A 19,863-nucleotide genomic window follows, 5' to 3' on the forward strand; every position below is an offset into this window, starting at 1 on the left:
ATCTGGTGTCGTTACTATAGTAACGTTTGTCCTCGTGCGGCTGACAGTACAGTAAACACTATTTCATTAATTTATGGGTTATTGTAGACTTTTGTTGCAAACCTGGCAACGCAATGCGAGAATATAAATTACATAATAATGCAGATACTTCTCGTTAATACTTCCTAAGTATAAAGACAAATGTCTTCTACTTATGTATTTGGTTCTGGCGCCTTTTAAATGGCACAGGAAATATACGTCATGTGTGCACATATGTTTTCTTTCAACAAAAAGTATTGGGTGTTTTTATGTTTATACTATGATTAAAACACGATTAAAAAACGTTCTTCGCAGGATTTTCTAAAGTACAAGATTGATGTTTTGCTCTTTGTGCTGAAATGTGTTTAGGAAAGGGCCAGTTTATTTTTTGTTTTGTCTTTTTTTAGCTGTAAAAATGTGTACGTACTGAAACGCGCGTGCGTAATTCGCTCCAAGTCACGCTTCATCCTTAATTATCTGGCGCGTGGTGCCGCATTGGTCCTGATGGCGCTCCAGGCTGAAGACAAGAGCGCGTCAAGTGCGTCTGGACTTGAGAGCAGCTGAGCCGACAGAAGCAGGAGAGATGAGCGGAGCACAGAACAGCAAGCAGGATGTTCTCTGTTCTTGATTATGGATTTCATTTGTTGCCGTAATTTTCAGATTTTTACGAGCACAACTCTAATTTTGTCATTGCTGGTGAAAGATGGTAAGTAATTGAACCCTTTATTACTGCCCTCCAAGTTGAGCTTTTTTGTTTTTAGATTTAATACTATATTTTAGTGTTTTTTCAATCTTGTGAATAGAAACTTCAGTTAGTTTAGGTACAGAAAAACTTCCATGTAAAATGTGCAAATGTCTCCTTAAACCTTTAATAACACAATGTTTATTGATTTTTTAAACTAATAGTGTTTTTACCTTTGATGAAATGAAAAATGTCCCAATGTGATACCATCCTTTTGCTTTTGTTGTACCCACTTGACTTGCATTTTGACCAGTTCATGCTTGGAATTTTAAATACATTACTAAGTGGTGTCATCATAGCTTCTATTAATTTATACACATTCTTCAAGGAGTGAAACTAATGATGACTGAAAAGGAAACTGTCAATGGGGGGGGGGGGGGGGGGGCAGTATAGTGAACCATGAAAAGGCTGAGAAAACTGCTGGGGTTTGTAAAAGAAGGGGTCATAAAGAGCACAACAACAGGCCTTCTTATCTCAGCTGAAACAAGCAAACAGACATGTCTGACCAGGATCCTGCACCAGAGCATAGAAGAAGTCAGGTGCTCTGCATGAGCCATTGGAGCCGCTTTAGATAGGACCAAACAAAGACCTGGAGAATCATTTGCACATGAAGGAGCCTGATGCAGGAGGGGATGGGAGCTTTAATCCTGACAGGGAAATACTAAAGTAGCAAAGAAGGGTGATTCAAAATACATATTGTTGGATCCTGCAGTGTGAGTTTTCATCCAGTTTGTGATTAATAATCCCTGTCATGAACACCTCCCCTAAACCCCTAGATCTTTGTTATTTTCATGCAGCCTGATGGGAAATTTGACTGACCTCCTCCAACGACAGATAATTGGGGCCTGAGATGCAGAAGATGGAGTGTAATTATGCTGACTATGCCTCCATAGCCTCTCAACCTGATTGCACCCTTAGAGAATGATTGTTTATTGCAAAATCAGACTCTTGGTTTTTAACCTTTTTGTACTTACTATGGAAAACACACTTTCATTCTTGAATTCAATATTCATGTACGCCTTCCAAGCCTCTTAGAAGTGTGGAGCAGTCTAAATGTCATCTAACCGAAGCAACACTCTAACTGATTTGAAGCCTCCTCCTGTCATCAAGCCTCCTTGTTCTTCCTTATTTCAGGCATTTTGAGGATCAATGTCTCCAAGCTGATTTCTTTCCATCTGCCTGGAATACAAAATCAATTGAATGGCGGCGTTTTTAATTACTATTTTGTTTAATAAATCCCAACAGGTCATCCAACTTTCATGTATAACAAATGACAAAATAATGCAAACAAATTCTGAAACAGGCCCAGATTGTTCATGATTTTGTTTTACATTTTTCTCATGATGGAGGACATATGTGAAGAAGATATGCTTAAAAATGCGTTTTCTAAGTATTTCTTCATTCAAATTGTTGTGATTCAGGAACGGATGCAGAAAAGCCATTTGAAAAAGCCTCTAACTGTAATGTATGTGCTACAGTCGGCAGGTCACAAGATTCCTGCTAGGCTCCATTCCGATACATCCACTTGCAGACAAATAGATTCATGCATGTTGTTGTCTGAGCTGGCATCTGGCTCAAAACTGTACAGCTGGATAGCAATTGCTTGCCCTTTTTGTTGCGCTGGTAATGTTAGGTTGGGCTTGTGAGGGACAGTAAGCTAGCATTAGTAAACAAAGGGATTATAGGAAGTCAGGGTAGGCTTACTCCATGCAAGTAGTCCCACCAGCAACTCAGAGGTGAATTTCCAATGAACTCCTGCCACTCTGCAGAAACTATGTCCTAGAAAACAACACAGGTCTTTTTGATTTTAGCTAAAAACAGCTTAATTATAATCAAAAGACTACGGGGATTGCAGTAAATAAAAAGATGATCAAAGTGGGACTTCAAGGCAATATGCCCCCTGCCCAGGTGCCCTCAATGTCAAAGGGCCAAGCATGGTTACTAAAACAATGTGGAGGATGCACACACTGTTATAAAACACCACGAGCTCGACTTACTAAACGCTTGTATGTTCAAAATGTGTGCAAACTTGACAGCGCGCTCAAAATGAAGTCGCTCCATTTTTCTTTATTCTTCTTCTTCTCCCAGTAATTGCTCCAGTCTTTGTGTTTTATGGAACTTCTCCTCCGCTTGAACCTTAAAGCTCATCATCAGTAAAGATAAGGGCTGGTCAGCTGTTAAGCATCTGCTGCAAGCCATTTTCACCCATATAAATGTGACTCTAATTTTAGTCTTAAGTAATGTCATCAAACCACTGTCTCCTAATTTTTCCCCACTAAGGATCTGGTACAAAGAAATTCAACTCATTCACAGCATTGGTCAATACATCCTGACAACTTCTGCTGTAGTTGAAAGGAGAAATGCAATTTGTTGACATGCACAGAGGCAGTGCTTTATGACAGGGTTGTTAAGAAGATGGTGTGGTTAGATACCAACTATTGAAACTTAGCAAAAACCATCACATTTTATTATGGGTCTCTCAAATCCTTAAAAAAATAAAAAGGATTAAATTGTAATAATTTCCTATGGAAACTGGCCTTTTTAAAGTGGGTTTAAAAAAAAAAACAACGGAAATGTCTTTTTCATATTTGTCAATGTAAAAATCTCAAAGGAAGTATTTGGCATGACAGCAGGGCAAATGCTCAGAGACTGTCATCTAGGAGTGAGCCTGAGGGCAGTTCCAGCCTGAGGGCTCATTCCAACCTCACGATCTGACCCCCTCCAGATTATATCACATCTACAAATATGAGATAAATTAATCAAAATGTGTTTTTATGTGTGCCCAGGTGCATCTCCAGAGACATTACCTCCAGTTGTGGACCATTGCTCTCCAAACCCATGTCAAAACCAGGCCATATGCAGAAGCCGTGCAGATGGCCACTCTTGTTATTGTGTGCCAGGTTTCCAGGGTGCAAACTGCCAGATAGATGTCAACGAGTGTGTTTCGCAGCCCTGCAGGAACGCAGGAACCTGCGTGGACAAAGTTGGAAGATTTTCGTGTCTGTGTCCTCCTGGATTTACTGGTGAGTGAGGTTTTATGAAGAAACAGTGTTTAAAAAAACTCATGTTCAAATTTAAGGAGTCATTGTAAAATGATTTTTGAATATTTCTTTATTCAAATCGTGAATCAGGACTAGACGAAAATTCACTTGGAAAAAGCTTGTAGGAGTGAATTCAAAGTTACTATTGCAAGACACAAACTCTGTTCTACTCTACCCTGATGCATCCCCTTGAAAAGTAGATCCATGTACGTCTTCTTTTTCCCTCATCTGAGCTGTCATCTGCCTCAAAACTCTGCGGCTGGATAGCTTAAATATTGCTCGCCATTTTTGTTGCAGTGGTAATGACAGGTTGGGGTTGTGAGGGGCTGTTAGCTAGCAGGAGAGCATGTAAACAAAGGGACTATGGGAATTAGGGTCGGGCTTACCTCACACCAACAGTCCCACCCACAACTCAGAGGTAAATTTCTAAAGAATTCTCTACTGCTGCTCTGCAGAAGCTATGTCCTAGAAAATGACAGTTTTTTTATTTTTATTTTGGCCAAATACAGCATAATCATAATTAAAAGTCAACTGAGAACGTTTTAAAATCGATCAAAAAAAGATCAGAGCAGGAATAAAAAAAATTTTAAACAATGTTCCTCTTACGTTTTTGGAGAGTGCAGAGTATCTATCACAACACAACATTTTGAAGGACAAACAGCTGCAGAGAAAAGCTTCAGTGTTGAAAAAGATCAATCCTGATCATGATCACAGCTAGTGCACAAAAAAGCTTTTTCCTTTTCCACCTTATGCCCTCATGGGCTTTTGACATCTGTACTGCTTTGATCCTTACAGGCACCACTTGTGAGGTTCAGATTGACGGTTGTCATTCATTGCCATGTCGCCATGGTGGCCGTTGCCACAACAGTGCTGGGGGCTTCATGTGCACCTGTCTTCCTGGTTTCCAAGGACGCCAGTGTGAAATCAACATAGATGAGTGCCAGGAGCAGCCGTGCCAAAATGGGGCTCAGTGTTTAGACGGGGTGAATGAGTGAGTAGCCCGGCCCAGTCTCTACAAAATAAAGCACAGGGGAAAAGGAAAAGAAAAATAGTTAAATTGCACTGTGTATATTTTCTCCCCAAAAACTGAATTTATTTACAAATGTAACCCTAAAAAAATCTTTTTGAGGAGAAATAACAGCAGTTTGGTTTTGGATTAAAGAATTTAGAAAAGTGCTATTTAAGATCAAAAACCTTGCTCTTTCAGGTACAGGTGTGACTGCTCATACACAGCCTTTACTGGTCCACACTGTGAGATACCACGACTGCCCTGCTCCCTTCAACCCTGCTTTAACAGCGCCACCTGTAAGGACAACCAGGGTAACTACACCTGTGAATGCCTGCCTGGTAAGTGATGTGATTTTTTTCAAAGCAAAATATCATAACAAACTTTAGACCTTTCAGTCATATTTAGAATCAAATTTTTCATTTGAGGATTTGAAGGGCAGCACTGTGAGATAGACATCCCAGAGTGCAGCAGCAGTCCTTGCATGCACGGTGGCAGATGCATTGAGAGGTCATGGCAGGCACTATACGGCAGCGAGCCTCTGTTACCGCAACACTTTGACCAGCGTCAAGCTGCAGGGTATATCTGTAGCTGCCCTCCTGGAATGACAGGTAACTCATTAAAAAAAAAGGACACATTGATACAGAACATCTCTTACAGAACAGCAAAACAATAGCATTTCAGAGTGTTAATCTAAATAAAGGTGCTTTTGTAATATAGAAAAAAGCAAGCATGTGGTCAGTTGTAACATTTGATCATAATAAATATAGCAGTGCTATCAACTGGCTATGTATGTCTAACAAGCAAGAGCTTAAATCAGCACCTTGGACAGTGGTCATAAGTTGTTCCTTAAAAGGGAATTTTTAACTTAATTGGAAAACTCACTACAATTTAAATGAGAGCTGAGAGCAAGGTAACTTTAAATGAAAATAAGGATAATGTGCAGAAGAAAAACTATGAGCAACCTAGAGATATAATGTGGAAATATTTAACCTTTATCCTTTTTTGTAATAAAGTTGTATGGTTTATTATGAATTAAGTCATTATGGCTTTTATCAGTTCATAGAACACAATGACCTTTCCATTTATTAGTCAAAACAATGTAAATCAGCTTCTGTGGGTTTTTTCTACATAAATTCCTTTACTTAAAGGATTTTGCAACCAATACAATGCAAACATATACAAATATTTCTGATTTTCTAGGGAAATAGATGTTGTAGAAACATCAAACCTCTCCTCATTTGTAAAATGTTTAAATTCTATTTACCCAAACACATATTCCAGCCGTTTAGGCGGGTGTGAGCTGTCACCTGCTGAGAATTGTGTTCTAAAAATCGACTCTCCGCCGTTTGCAGTGGCACTGACTCAGTAAGGTGGCTAAATAGCATTAGCTTAATCCCTGGGATCTGGCTTTGCTGGTCTCCTGACTGGAGCTGTTCAGCCTTATGTCCTCTGTAGAAGTACACAATGAGAGCGCCCTGGCTTGGACGGCCACGACAAACAAACTAATATGGTGCAGTCAGAGATGTTTGGGGTGATTCTGGGGGCACAAACAGCAGCATGATGTGGACACCTGCACCATGGACTTTGTGGATTTTGTTGCTTGGAACAGGTAACACATTTTGTTTTGTGTAAACAGATTTAGTCACGTTGTTACATAACAGGCCTTCTTTATTTTCTGTTAACTCTACTCTCTGACAACAGAAACACCAATTCTTTAAATCAGATTTTAAAGTTGAAATATTTTCGCTAGTTAGATTTTACAACTCAAAGATTATGAATGGTGTGAAATGTGAATGAACATTAAAAACAATGTTACATAATTTGACGTTCTGATATAATGATCTCTGTTAAAAATAAATAAAAGAGTTAAAATATATTTGTAGTTACTTATATTTACTAGAATGACTATTTTGAAAAGCAAAATAAGACAAAACTAATACTAAAAAGGTGTTTGAGAGCTTTAATGTTTTGGAATTTCTGCTGAAAATATACATTTTCTTGTGCTGACAGGTTCCTTCTGCCAGGAGGAGATAAACCGCTGTGAGCCCAACCCCTGCCAGAATGGGGGGAGATGTGAGACCCATGAAGAAAGCTACATATGTCACTGCCTCCATCAAAGTGACGGAGGCAGCCTGTATGGAGGTGTGGACTGCAACGTGCAGTTAGTGGGATGTGAGGGCCACGAATGCCAGAACCAAGGCTCCTGCTCGCCTTTCCTGCTGGGTGGGACTCACGGGTACACATGCTCCTGTGCACCTGGGTTCACCGGGCCTCTTTGTAAGACCCCCACCACCTTTTCCTTTGAGCGCAGTGGTTACTTGCTCTTGCAAAATCCCCTGGTGGATGCAGAAGTTGCCTGCAACATCACCCTGAGCTTCAAGACTGTTTTGCTGCGAGCGCTGTTGTTCCAGAGAAACACTGGGGGGCTGCTGTTGAGCTTGGAGCTGGACGCAGGACTGCTGCAGCTTACTCTGAGGAAGGAAGCTTCGGCGGGGGCTGAAGCAGAAAACCAAAGCCAAGTTTTGGAGCTCCCGCAAAACGTCACAGATGGAGAATGGCACACTGTTAAGGCTGTGCTCATGAACTGGGTACTCAGCCTTGAGCTCGATGATGCTGGGATCTGTGGGAGCCAGTTGTGCTACAAAGTGGTCACAGTTGAAAGCACCCTGGTGGGGCTTGTGGCATCTCCTCAGAACACTTTTATTGGAGGAACAGCTGAGGACCCGAATGGCCCCAGTGGGCCTTCCACATCTCCCGCATTTATTGGATGCATGCGGGATGTGTTTGTGGACTGGCAGCTCGTTGTTCCCGAGGAATGGTTGAGTGACTCCGCAGTTAATGTGTTTCCAGGATGCAGCCACAGGGACCGCTGCCAGGAAGTGCCGTGCCAAAACAGAGGGAAGTGTGTGAACCTGTGGCAGAGCTACCAATGTCAGTGTCCAAGGCCTCACGAGGGGCACGACTGCGAGGAGGGTATGTCTATAAACGCAGAGGATCCAACGAAATCCGTACAGTTTCGCATTACATTTGATAATTCATTAAACTTGATCAAAGCTTCAAGCCAAGCCAGGTATAAAAGGGGCCCTGCAGACATTTCAAATGAGTAATTAGATAACATTTTCAGCTGCTAATCTGTATGTACAAAAAGGCAAAGATTAAGTCAGTCAAAAGCCACAGTGAAGACTCAGCCGCAGAGATCCTCTTATCTGACGTTCTGGATTAAGGATGTGAGGGATTCTATTTTTGAAATAATCAGATCATGTGAAGAAATCTTTCACTGACAAACAGCAGCTGCAACAAGTCACTTCTAGTCCTAAGGTTTTAATCAGGACCAGTATTTGCAATTATTTTCTATGCATGAACATTCAAATGAAACACAATTCCAACACCATAATGAATGCAATTTAGAAAAGGTATTATACGACATTAGCACCTTTGCTCAAGTTTGTTTTTGCTGTGTGGTTTCCCTGTCTAGTAAAGACGACCAGCCCTCAGCGGAAAATGCTGACAGCAGACAGAGAGAATTCAGTTCATGAGGGCTGGAGGCTCCTGCAGTTTCCTGTTCCTGGTCTTTAGAACAGATCAGCATATGTGGCACACATGAAATTCTACAGGAAAGAAATATTCTACTGACAGCACAAAAAAAGGATAATATATGAAGGTGATGTTTTGTGCCTTTTGAAAAACCTTATTAGAGTTTACAAATCTAAGCTTGACTATATTTTTATGTCTGAATCCGTCTTTTACTTGCGACAAGTGAAGAAAAATAAAACGTTGCTTCTTGTTTTTGCAGAGCATGTGCCCGCTCGCTTTGGGAACGAGGACTCTCACAGTTACGCAGCGTTCACCATCACTGATGATCTGGGTCAGAACTTCTCCCTCTCGCTGTTCGTGCGCACAAGGAAGCACAATGGACTCTTGCTGGCGTTGACCAACAGCAGCATCCAGTACCTGCATCTGTGGCTTGAGGACGGCAGGGTCACAGTGAAGCTCCATAACTCCAAGGGCCTAAAGGCAGAGGCTGCTCTTCACGACGGAGAAGTTCACTTTGTGAATGTGGAGGTGGAGGAGAATCGGATGACGTTGTTTGTAGCGGGTGAGAAACAGGGAGAGGTGGAAGTAAGCACTGTCAGTGCCAAGGCCGGAGATGCTGCATATGTGGGAGGCTTGCCGGAGAGGACAACCACTCCACTGTTTGGTGGATATTTTAAAGGCTGTGTGCAGGATTTAAGAATCAATGACAGGAGGCTGCAGTTCTTTGGACTCAGCGCCTCAGTGAGATCCTATCCTCTGGAGCTCATGGAGAACGTGACTGCTGGTTGCTCTGGAGACAACACCTGCAGTGTGAGTCAAGACGCTGCTGATATGAATAATGTATGGAAGTGCGAAATATCCAGTCAAAAGAAACATTTTTAAAATGAAAATGAATCAGAAACATTTACATCAATTCTGTGCACTTTTAAGTTAAGCCTTGTTTTGTTTGACTTCTCAGAGAAATCCATGTCTTAATGGTGGGATGTGCTTCTCCATGTGGGACGACTTCACCTGCACCTGCCCGCCCGGCACAACAGGGCGGCACTGCGAGATCGTGAAGTGGTGCGAGCTGTCACCTTGCCCCGCAGATGCAGAGTGCAGGATGCTCCAAAAGGGATATGAATGTAGGTCACCCCCAGATTGAGGCAGTCGCACGCTGAGATGTTTTCAGGTCAAATTTCAAATGAAAGGAAAGCTATTTAAGCCAGTTACAAAACCAGTTAGTTGTGAAGTAAGAAAAAGATTTCTTCTTAGTGATTTTAGTTAAGACTTCAGTCCCTAATCTTACAGTAAATATATCTTACCTAACCTTTCATGTAATAAACCCATTATGTCCCTGATTGGCTCCTGCTTGTATGGTACCAGATTTTTGTTTACATAACCCCCTCAAGCTTCCCTCAGACTATCTGATCTGGAAAGTAAGGTTAGGATGAGGTCAGTTTAGTCTATTTTTAAAATCCTGAATCTCTCATTTGTTCTATTAGAACTATTTAGCCTAACTACGGTTTCCATTTCTGCCAACCTATTCAACCCCATGCAACTGAACAGTTTTTTTTTCAAATTAAAGCTGTTTTTTATTGTGAAGTGAGCCATAAATGTGGAGGAAATTCAGAAGTTTATTGTTTGCAGCTCAAAACATGTTAGATGGTGTCTGACCAACTTTCACAAAAGTTTTACAATAAAAATATATTCAATAGTGCATTTTCCAAATCAACAAATTAGTTGAACAATTAAATACATGTATGTAAATATTTGGGATATTCATACATTTTTTAATTTCCATTGTTTATTTATTTTTTATTGCTTTTAAGAAATGTATTCAATTGTGTATATTCTGAATTGTATTTTCCAGGCAAAAAAGTGCAGATGTTGGTGATTCATAATGTTTTTATGGTTTTATAGGTTACACCAATGCAACCTTCCTGAATAACAGCACTGTGTTGTCATACCGGGGAAATGGCCACATCTCCCGCAACCTGACCAGCCTGTCCTTCAACCTGCGCACGCGGAAGCGTAATGCTGCCATCCTGCACGCAGAGAAGAACTCGTCCTTCATCATGGTCTCTATCCAGGATAGCATCCTCGTCATGGAGCTTCAAAGCACCTATGCAGGTGACGGCGAGGTAGAGAAGGAGCACGAGGGGGAGGAGAGTCTGTCGGTTGTCAGTTTGAGCAGCAGGAGGAGTGTAAGTGATGGGGAGTGGCACACCGTCCATTTGTTTATGACGGCACCGTGGGAGCAGTCGTCCCGCTGGACATTGGTGCTGGATGAAGAAATAGATGAGGCTAGTTTCTCCAGGAGCCGTGGCGGCAACTTGAACTTCATCAGACAGGAAGTGGACATCTTCCTGGGGGGCTTGGCCCCTGATACCGGCTGGTCCCTAGCTGGTTGTCTGAACACCGTGGAGGTGGGCGGCATCGCCTTGCCTTATTTCAGCTCCTACAATGTTAACCTGCCGCGCCTGCAGGAGGAACAGTTTATCCAAACGTCGGCGCACCGTCCCTTGGTGGGTTGCCGTGGAGCCTCCGTGTGCGAACCCAACCCATGCCTGAACAACGGCGAGTGTCAGGACCTCTTCAACACTTACAACTGCAGCTGCGCAGGAGGATGGGTTGGAAGACGCTGTGACGTCTTTATTGACACTTGTGCTTCAAATCCCTGCATCCATGGCAACTGCAGCGTCAACGGCATGACCTATGAGTGCACCTGCGAGCTCGGTTACACAGGTGTGAACTGTGAAGTGGAGACTGACATGTGCGAAAACCACCTGTGTGCCCACGGAGGTACCTGTCTGCACGGCCCAGAAAGATACGCCTGCCTCTGCCCTGAGAACTACACCGGTTCCTTCTGCAAGTAAGTGATCAGCCTTTTGAATGAAAGCATGAGAACGTTTAAATAATCACAGAAATCACAAGTGTTTTTAATGCTACAAAAATGTCTCTATTTTTTCTATGGAATGAGCAGAAAGAGCAAACACAAATAAAAGTGGCTGCAACACACGGCCTTCATTGTAAATGTCTCCACATCTCTGCCTCTGTTCAGCGTTTCAACCTCTGTTGCATGGAGGGTTTTAGAAGCTGTTGCTATTCTAGTGTCAGCCAGAAAAGGCCTCAGTCTGCTGTGGCGTCTCACTACTGAGGCTCTCTGCCTCAGCGCTGGTTTCTCCCTGTCATCTGCTGTTTGCCTCTGAGAACCAGCAGGGGAACGCCTCCAACCATTTATCCTGTAAACACACAGCCTCTTGCATTTTGCCTCTTTTGCACATGGTAAACCTTTTGCAAGCGTCTCACACAAACAAGGCACGAGTCAAGCGATCTCCTTTTACCGGGAACTTCCATCAAGCTGACTTGTCTTTGTCTCCCTCTCTTGTTTTCTGTGTCTTTCTTCTCGCTCTCACCATCTTTTTCTCTCTGTTGCCTTTGCAGTGAACGCGTTGAAGAAGTTCCATGGTACATCGTTGTCAAAAATGTGTGAGTTTTTTGGTTTCCCAAGTGTTCCCAGGTGTTTGCTTCCTGTTAGATATTCGTCTCTCAATTGTCATGTAGGAATCCTCCCGTTCTTTTGTACAACCGAGTGCAACAAAATGCCAAGAAAAGCAAATATTAACACGTCTTTTGACGATGTTTGTTGTGAAACCAGCATAGCACCTTTTCAGATGAGTGACAGCTGTGGTTCGGAATGACTTCCATCCACTAAAATTGTGCACTTTTAAAAATAAGAGTGTATTTTTACAAAAACTAACATAGAAAGTTTCTAACAAACAAAGCTGCCATTCCCTGTGCAACTAAAGACTATCAGCTTGCCTCCTTATTCTTGCACATGACTTAACATCCTGCTGTTGTTGGTCAGAGGTCATTAATCATATTATCGTGGTCGCCTCCTAAGCCTCTTCGTCCCTGCAGCAGGAGATTGAACAAAGTAGTCCCCGTTTAGTTAATTCTCCTGCTTCCGGAAGAAAAAAAAGTTAGCCATGAAGAAATACCTAATTCAGTTGAAAAAGGATGTTTTTGTGCTCTTATCCATGTGATGGTTCTCCAACAGACGGCCCAAGCTGCCCGTGTCTGTGTGTGGCGATGACACCAGAAATTACACTTGCTTCAACGGAGGCAACTGTACTGACCGGGAGCTCTCCTGCGACTGTCTACCGGGCTTCATCGGCCATCGGTAAAAAGAAAATGAACATCACTGTTGTTTAATAAAAATGAGCAAAACAATGTGAAAGAAATAAAATCACACTCAAAAAGCACACTTGTGAAGAAAGTTTTAACAGACAAAGGCACAAATGAATTTGACTTCTAGACATGGAAATATTTTTAGCTTGTTATAGGGGGGAAAATGTATCACTTTCAAAGCCCATTTCCACAAACGTTATCTAAACTGCAGTACAAACACGTTTTTCCCTTTTGGCTGCTGCCTTTTTCTGGGGGTTGCCACAGCAAATCACCTCACAATTCACACGTGTTCTTTAACTAGAGTTTCTCAGCGGTTGGCATTGACCATTAACTGTATGTGAGAGTTGCGACACGTGATAATGGTAGAGGTGTGGCTGCCAGTTCGCGCCTATCACCGGGATCAGTCATGTACATTCATGCTGGTAGGCAGTAGCGTTAAGGGTCTTGCCCAAGGGCAAGGACTGGGTGGTGTTAACTGCTCAATCAATTGCTTGTTCATTCCGCCAGGGAATCAAACCCTGGTTTCCTGCATGTCAGTCCTTCACCTTACCTACCAGCTCCAACCAAATTAAGTCAATTCAGTTGCCATTTTTTTGCGCTACAAATGCCAATGATTGGTCCAAGTCGATCTAAGTCATCGTTGCTATGGCAACTACACTGGAAAATCAGGAGAGAGCCCACCAACGCCACCAACTGAGCGGGCTCAGGAGAATCTGTCAAACGTTTGGACGGTCAAATGTGGGACCACATATTTTTACTGAAGCATCTGATTGGCCAGTTTAACACATTAATAACTTGCATTACAGAAAACAATATATAAAAGAGTTAAGATCAGAACATGTTAAAAAAGTTAGCAGAGCAAGAATGGTTATTCTGACAAAACAATACAATGACTGAGTATTAGCTGTTTATTTCTCAATAGAAGTCTATGGAATTTTGGCTTTTTAGAACCGGTGGGTACTTTCTACTTGGAACGCTAGGGAGTAGGGGTCACTCAGACCAGTTTTCATTTACGGTCAATGGTCTTAACCAAACCTTTGCACCTACCTGGACTTGCGAGCGCCTCGCCTGTGATTGGTTGCAACAATCACAGCACCCAGGGTTTCCCATTCAAAAACAATCCTGCGCGACTCGGCTCAGCTTGCAAGATCACGTGTCTGTGTGCAAAATGAACCTGTTGATTACATAAACTCTTTATTTTAGAGGAATCTTTGCAAAGGAAATCTGCTTAACAGTCTTATTATTTTTTTTAAAATTAGGAGTATGAAACATCATCCTTAAAACCAACTCTGCCTATAATCCTTTAGGAATGAAGTTCTACTCACAAATTCTTGCAGCTAAGCGGTTTGTGGGTTTGGTAGCCAATTTTGCTCCTCACAGTGAACATTTTCTGGTAGGCAAGCATCTAACATCTCTGTGAGGGAGAAGACATGCTGTCTTCAGGTGTGCTAAATTAGACCTGACTAAAATAACCATCGACTTCCAACCCAAAAGTGCAAATAAAAGAAAAAAAATCAGTGATTCTGCATCAGTTTTATCAACCTTTTCCAAGTTTATCTATTTTTATTATTGGTGGGCAAAAATGCATTTTTTAACTGGGATGTTACAAAACACTTGACTTTCCTTTCGTTTAAATTTCTTGAATGCTCGTCTCATTTGTCCTATAAATCTTTGCCTCCTTTTTGTGTTTCTTGACTTTGACAAGTTATTGAAATGGAAACACTTTTTCAGGGAAAAATAGCTCACAAATGTTGTGTGAATTGTGAAGCAATGGAGCGGTCACTTCTATCTCCCTGTGACGGCTTTGTGCTTTTGTGTCTGCAGGTGCGAGCAGGAGGTGGATGAGTGCAATTCTAACCCCTGCATGAACGGAGGCTACTGCCGCAACCTCATCAACAAGTTTGTGTGTGTGTGCGACATGAGCTTCGCTGGAGACATGTGCCAGACGGATGTAAGCGACATTTACTTTTATGTAGCTGTGCTACTGTGGCAGAACCTCTTCCAGCTGCTGTCGTACCTCATCCTCAGGCTGGACGATGAGCCTGAGGTGGACTGGGGAGCAAATGACTGACTGTGTGTTTGTGTGTGTTTGGGATTTTGGATTTAGAGCAGGAATTGGAGGTTTAACTGCTCATTTTACTTCAGGTTTGGTCAATCTCTCATGTCAGCAGCCTGCATTTCCCTTAAAAAAGTACAAGAACAGCTGTTTGCAACAAAAACACAAGAAATTGGGGATTTCTGTGGTTATAGGTCCAGTTAGAGAGCAGTCTGTGCCTTAAATGAAACCTTTTTCTAATCGGAAGCACTTTATCTAAGAGGTATTATATTAACAAGTAAAAAGACAGGTGTTGCACACATTGCACTAGAGAAAAGCCAGTTACTGTTGAAGATTGTATAAACCAACATTTAATTTCACAATCTCAATCTGTCCACGCAGTAGTCTGGAAATCAAAAGTGTTGCATTCATTTTTTTGAGTTTTTCATTACTTTTTGTTTAGGCATTATTTATTTTGTGTATCATGGCACTTCTGCTTTTCATCCTGCATTTAACTATAAAAAAACAACCAACCCCCCCCCCCCCCCCCCCCCCCCCCCCCCCAAAAAAAGGGACAACCTTTTATTAATTTTTTTACACCTGCAACATTCCAAAATTACGAACCCGTAAGGGCTTCCTTAAATATTGGTAGAGGAACATTTACACAATTAAACTGAAAGTTTAACACTTTTAAATCTGTTAGTTAAATAATATTAAAGTATTTGAGGTTTATACCTCCTCAGGGAGATGTTTTTTGGAGCTGGGGAAAGTTATGAAATCAGGTTTATTTATAAAGTGATCCACTGACTGCATATGGATGAAATGTGAATTTTGAAACAGAGTGTAGCCACAAAAGCACCTAGAGGCACCTAGATGTCTTACTCTTTTTTGAAGTGCGTTCAGAGCAGTGCAGAGACTGACTTCTGTGTTGTTTTGTACCAAAGAAGAAAGTTCTCTCTAAATCCTCCTGCCTGAGCCAAAGATATTTTTAGCCTAAACTCTAACAGGCTCTGCTTGAACAGTACCGCTCGTGGTTCTCCTCTGGTCAACACTGAACCCCTGCACTTCAACAGTATGGCTATATTGACAGGCTCCATGTTTGTTTTTGTTTGTCTTTCATTCTGAGTGTAACCTCCTGTTTGATTTTCTTCGTCATATCTTTGAGTCAAGTGTGTTCTGTCTCTTTGTCTCTGTCAAATAAAAACGAATCAGCCTTGATTTGTTGTCTGTCCTCATTGAATGTCTCTCACTTCACTCTTTTCTGCCCTAATTACTCTTTAACTTATGTCCTGTCAGCATTTATTTCAAATATGGTTCCAGATTGGGCACGGCTCTTCTAAACCAGAGTCAGGTGAATCCTATGACAGCGCACTTAAACGCCTAATCTGCTTTAATAAGACGGAAATCCCAGAATAGCCCAGGTTCACAAACACAAGCATGCACACACATCTCTCAGATGAAATCCGATTTTGAAAATCTGAGTGTTGTTCCTTTACTTTTGAGTTTTTAGGTTAGCTTCTATTCTACATTTTTTAAAGTTGGATCCCATTTTTCTGTGTGTGTCCTGCACATTTCCAGGCAAAGGTAGCCTTAGCGACGAGGAAACCGGGGATGGAAATGGGAAGCAGTTTCTCTGTGCTGGCACTGATGTGGCCATCCTTTGAGAGTGGGAGAAGCGAGAAGCGAGGAAGACTTGTGCTTTGCCAGCAAAAAAAAGGAAAAAAAAACAGCATCTGGTACTGAAATGCAGTTTCAGCAGAGAGCTGGTGGCATTCACAGAAGTTCAGACTGCTTCACAGAAACGTATGAGGGCAGCTTATCTGGCAGGCACACACACAGAGCAGGTTGATAGTGCTGACAGCAGGGAAGCATCGCTGCAGTCTCTGCGTGTCGCTGCTCTGCAGAGGCTTCAGGGCGGCCTGGCTGTGTACCTCAGAGACTGGTTAGTTAGACATCTCTGTGTCTGTGTGTGGCAGTCAGTGACTGATGGCAGGTCCTGGCTGCAGGCTGCTCCGGCTCGCTTGTGTCACACTCCCTCTGACAGCCTGTGCTGCTCTGACAGGTAAGCACTTTCCAAGAGTCAACAAAGAAGTTGTAGCGAGGGAGAGAAACTCTAATGTCTACAGCATCACGCGTGAGTTCTTTTCCGCCCCAGGATACGGATGGTTGTGTTTTAAATTAGAATTATGTTGATTGCTCAGTGTGAAGTTTGCTGACTTTTGAGATTATTTTTGTGTAAGCTGACAAGTGCACAAAGCTTCAGTCACAAAGAGGCTGTTCTGCTGTGAGCTGATGTGTTGTGTTGTTGTAGCAGCTGCTCAGGGAGTCACACCTATCACACCAACGGTAACCACAAACGTAAGTGCTGCCCTGTTTTCTGCTGCTGGTTAACGAAAGTTAGCAATCACTCAGCTGCCACTGTTGGAAGCTTTGATTCTGCTTGACTGATTGATTGGTGACGGGGTTGTGGGTGGTTCTGCGCAGGATGCTGTGGCGGTGGAGGTGCTTGTATGTGTGTGTGGATCAAAAGGCTGTAAGTAAACTATGAATGCTGGGTACGAATCAGACACTTGACGTAAAAAGCTGCTCCGTTTCATGCCTTAGAGGAGCAGTGCTTGTGTTTGTGGGGGTTTTGATAGTGAGAATGTGTTTGTTGAGCGCGTTCTGATGGGATCATCCGGCGGCATCTTGGCTGTGTGTGTGTTTGTGTGTGATCCTTCACAGATGGAGCGTGCTCCAGACAGCTCGCGGGTGGCTGCGGTGCTGGCACCGTGTTTGGTTGGCTTGGCGATAGTGGCGATTCTGGGGCTGGCACTGACTGCGGCCAAACTGCGAGAGAGGCAGCATACGGAGGGAGCTTTCAGGCCACGGCAGCTCCAGGCTGAGCTGGGAAACACATCCATCAGCACTTTGGCAGAGCGCGTGGAGCGCCTGGTGTAACTTTAAGCAGTCAGGAGAAGTGTGTGTGTGAGAAGAAAAGCTGTGATCTTTTTTGACTTCAGCTTTCTTTGTAATTTTCCATGAATCACATGTGATCCCTCTGGCTTTTTCCTTCCAGCTGTCCTTAGAGGGTTTGACCTCTGACCTCTTGCTGCCCATCAGTTTGGTGTCTGTTATCCTGCTGTTGGTTCTCGGCGTGACCTCCGTCGGCTTAATGATGGCGCTAAATCGGCGCGCCACCCACGGCACCTACAGTCCCAGCAGGCAAGAGAAAGACGGGTCCCGGCTGGAGATGTGGAGCATCAGCCAGCCTCCACCCATGGAGAGACTGATTTAAAACACTCTGGATAACAATCTGGGGAAAAGAAAGAACATGAAGGTGAAAGTAGATGGCTCACTTGGGGCAGAACTACGTCTGTTTTCCCTCAGACTCATCGTTTTGTGCAAATGTGAATGTCTCCCTGTGATATTCTGGTTTCGTGTTGCAGCTGTTAGATGTAGGAACCAGAGGGTGCTGAAGGGATAAAAACACAGACACATTTTCATGAAGTTTCAAGTAAAAATCTGTTCTTTTATTTATTTTTTTTACTTAAACCAATACACAGTAATACAGGTGAAATAATTGACATCGCTTTTTAATTCATGTCAGAGACCAAAAAAATCAAAAAGAAGGTTTAGAAAACTGATAATAATCGAAATGATCAACCCTGAAATTGATTTTTACTGCAGATAAGAACCCATAAAAACAACTAATTGAGTTTTGAATCAAGGATTTTGACCTCTTCTTTCTTAGCTTGTTCGAGTGCAAATGAGCCTTTAACCTCAACCAAGCAGCTCTTAAATGAACACCAATTCATTATAAAAAATATCTTTTTAACCTAGATTATCTTATAGGATTTTAACATAAAGAACATATAGATTTTGATGGATGTCTGTAAATTTAAGTTTTTTTCTTCTTCAATATACTGCATTTCCCTAATTATGGTGCCATTCTCCAGCCAGCAAGTTCCAAGGTTAAAAAATAATTTAATTTAGAAGTGGAGTTTAGCAAATCAAAATGTGTTTGCAGAAGAGACGGATATTATTTTAAGTGCATACAGTCATGGGGAAAAATTAGGACACCCATTGAAAGCCTGTATATTTTCCCACATGTTTGGATACATACACATTTAATATTACTTGGAACATCACTGAGTGAGATAAGTCGACAGAACAATTTTTAAGCTTTCTACGAAATGTAGTTTCAAAAGATTGTATTTTCTGTTTAAGTTTAGACACTTATGGCACATTTAACCTTAATGCTATCTTAAATGACCCCACCCTTACAATGACGTGTTCTCCCTACCATGACAAAGGTGGATAAAGGTGGAAAGACTTCATGTAATCCATGGACACCAGTGAAGATCACAAATCATTGAAGAAAAAAGGTTCAGACCACTGTCTAGTGGGTCTAGATGACCCAACTCCCAATGTTAAAGTGCCTAGGATAGCACAAGGGTTAAGGGATTGATAGATGCCACACAAAAAAAGTGTCTCAATAACGCAATTTTAGCCAAAGGGGCAAAAATAGCTAATATGAGGCAGGAGGTCCAAACTTTGACCTCCATTAAAATAGTTAAATAGTTAATAGTTATATTAAAATTTGTGTTCAGATCTGTTTTTTCTGAGTAGAATAATAGTAATGTTTTAGTTCAATTTCATTAAATCAGTTTCTTTTTTTTTTTTTAGAAACTTTGTAAAATATGATTGGACATTGATGTATGAACGTTTTTTTTTAAAGACAGAGCTGATTATTTAAGCAGGGTGTCCTAATTTCTCCACGTGGCTGCTGCCAGGAATAGTTGCTGGTTTTGAGTTGTTTTTTTTCATATTTAAGACGGATTAGAAAATTTCAAGCCAAATAAAAGGTATTGCATGTTATTTAATTTGTATGTATATAGTTGGGATGTAGTTGTACTAAGTGGGGACATTTTTATTTTGTACAAAATAAATGTTAAAGTTTTCTGCTATCTGTGAAACTCTGCGAGGGATGGACTCCATACTGAGAAACGACACAGATCCTGCTTTTTGGTGAAACACGCTGGTGGCGGGGATGGTGGCGGCGTCTTGGATTTGCGTCGCCTGTTAACAGCGACATGACAAATCGTAAAAAACAAACTGGCACAAGACCTTGCAACAAAATACCCTAAACTGGTTTTGTAAAAAAATGTTCTTTTAAAAACAATCTAAAAATATATGTTGAATTTACAAAAGTATAAATGTTATATTCTTGTGAAAGCATTGCTGTTGAAAAATAACATTTTGAACTTTTTAGTTTACCGGTATACTAAAAATATATTGTGGCGAAATAAAAACCAACAAAAAGTCCAGG

The 19,863-nt window shown here is 41.9% G+C and overlaps 1 protein-coding gene across 4 annotated transcripts; it reads left to right on the forward strand.

Annotated features, from left to right (window-relative positions):
* Positions 1-513: 513 nt before the first annotated feature.
* On the forward strand, positions 514-19,859 carry crb1 (crumbs cell polarity complex component 1). Of its 4 annotated transcripts, XM_078945878.1 has the most exons (14): positions 514-724; positions 3,547-3,783; positions 4,597-4,792; positions 5,009-5,148; positions 5,236-5,418; positions 6,821-7,783; positions 8,604-9,154; positions 9,303-9,468; positions 10,247-11,198; positions 11,771-11,815; positions 12,387-12,509; positions 14,342-14,468; positions 17,277-17,511; positions 17,611-19,859. In XM_078945878.1, the coding sequence occupies exons 1-13, from the start codon at positions 649-651 to the stop codon at positions 17,490-17,492; spliced, it is 3,975 nt and encodes a 1,324-aa protein (XP_078802004.1). In that variant the 5' UTR covers positions 514-648; the 3' UTR covers positions 17,493-17,511; positions 17,611-19,859. The 4 variants fall into 4 exon arrangements, with proteins under 4 accessions (XP_078802004.1, XP_011472343.1, XP_078802005.1 ...); XM_011474041.4 differs by lacking the exon at positions 17,277-17,511 and having other exon boundaries at positions 17,611-18,016; XM_078945879.1 differs by lacking the exons at positions 5,236-5,418; positions 17,277-17,511 and having other exon boundaries at positions 17,611-18,016.
* Positions 19,860-19,863: the final 4 nt, after the last annotated feature.

This window comes from Oryzias latipes, chromosome 4 (genome assembly GCF_053564925.1).
Source record: "Oryzias latipes strain Hd-rR chromosome 4, Olatipes_Hd-rR_3.1".
NCBI classification, from domain to species: domain Eukaryota; kingdom Metazoa; phylum Chordata; class Actinopteri; order Beloniformes; family Adrianichthyidae; genus Oryzias; species Oryzias latipes.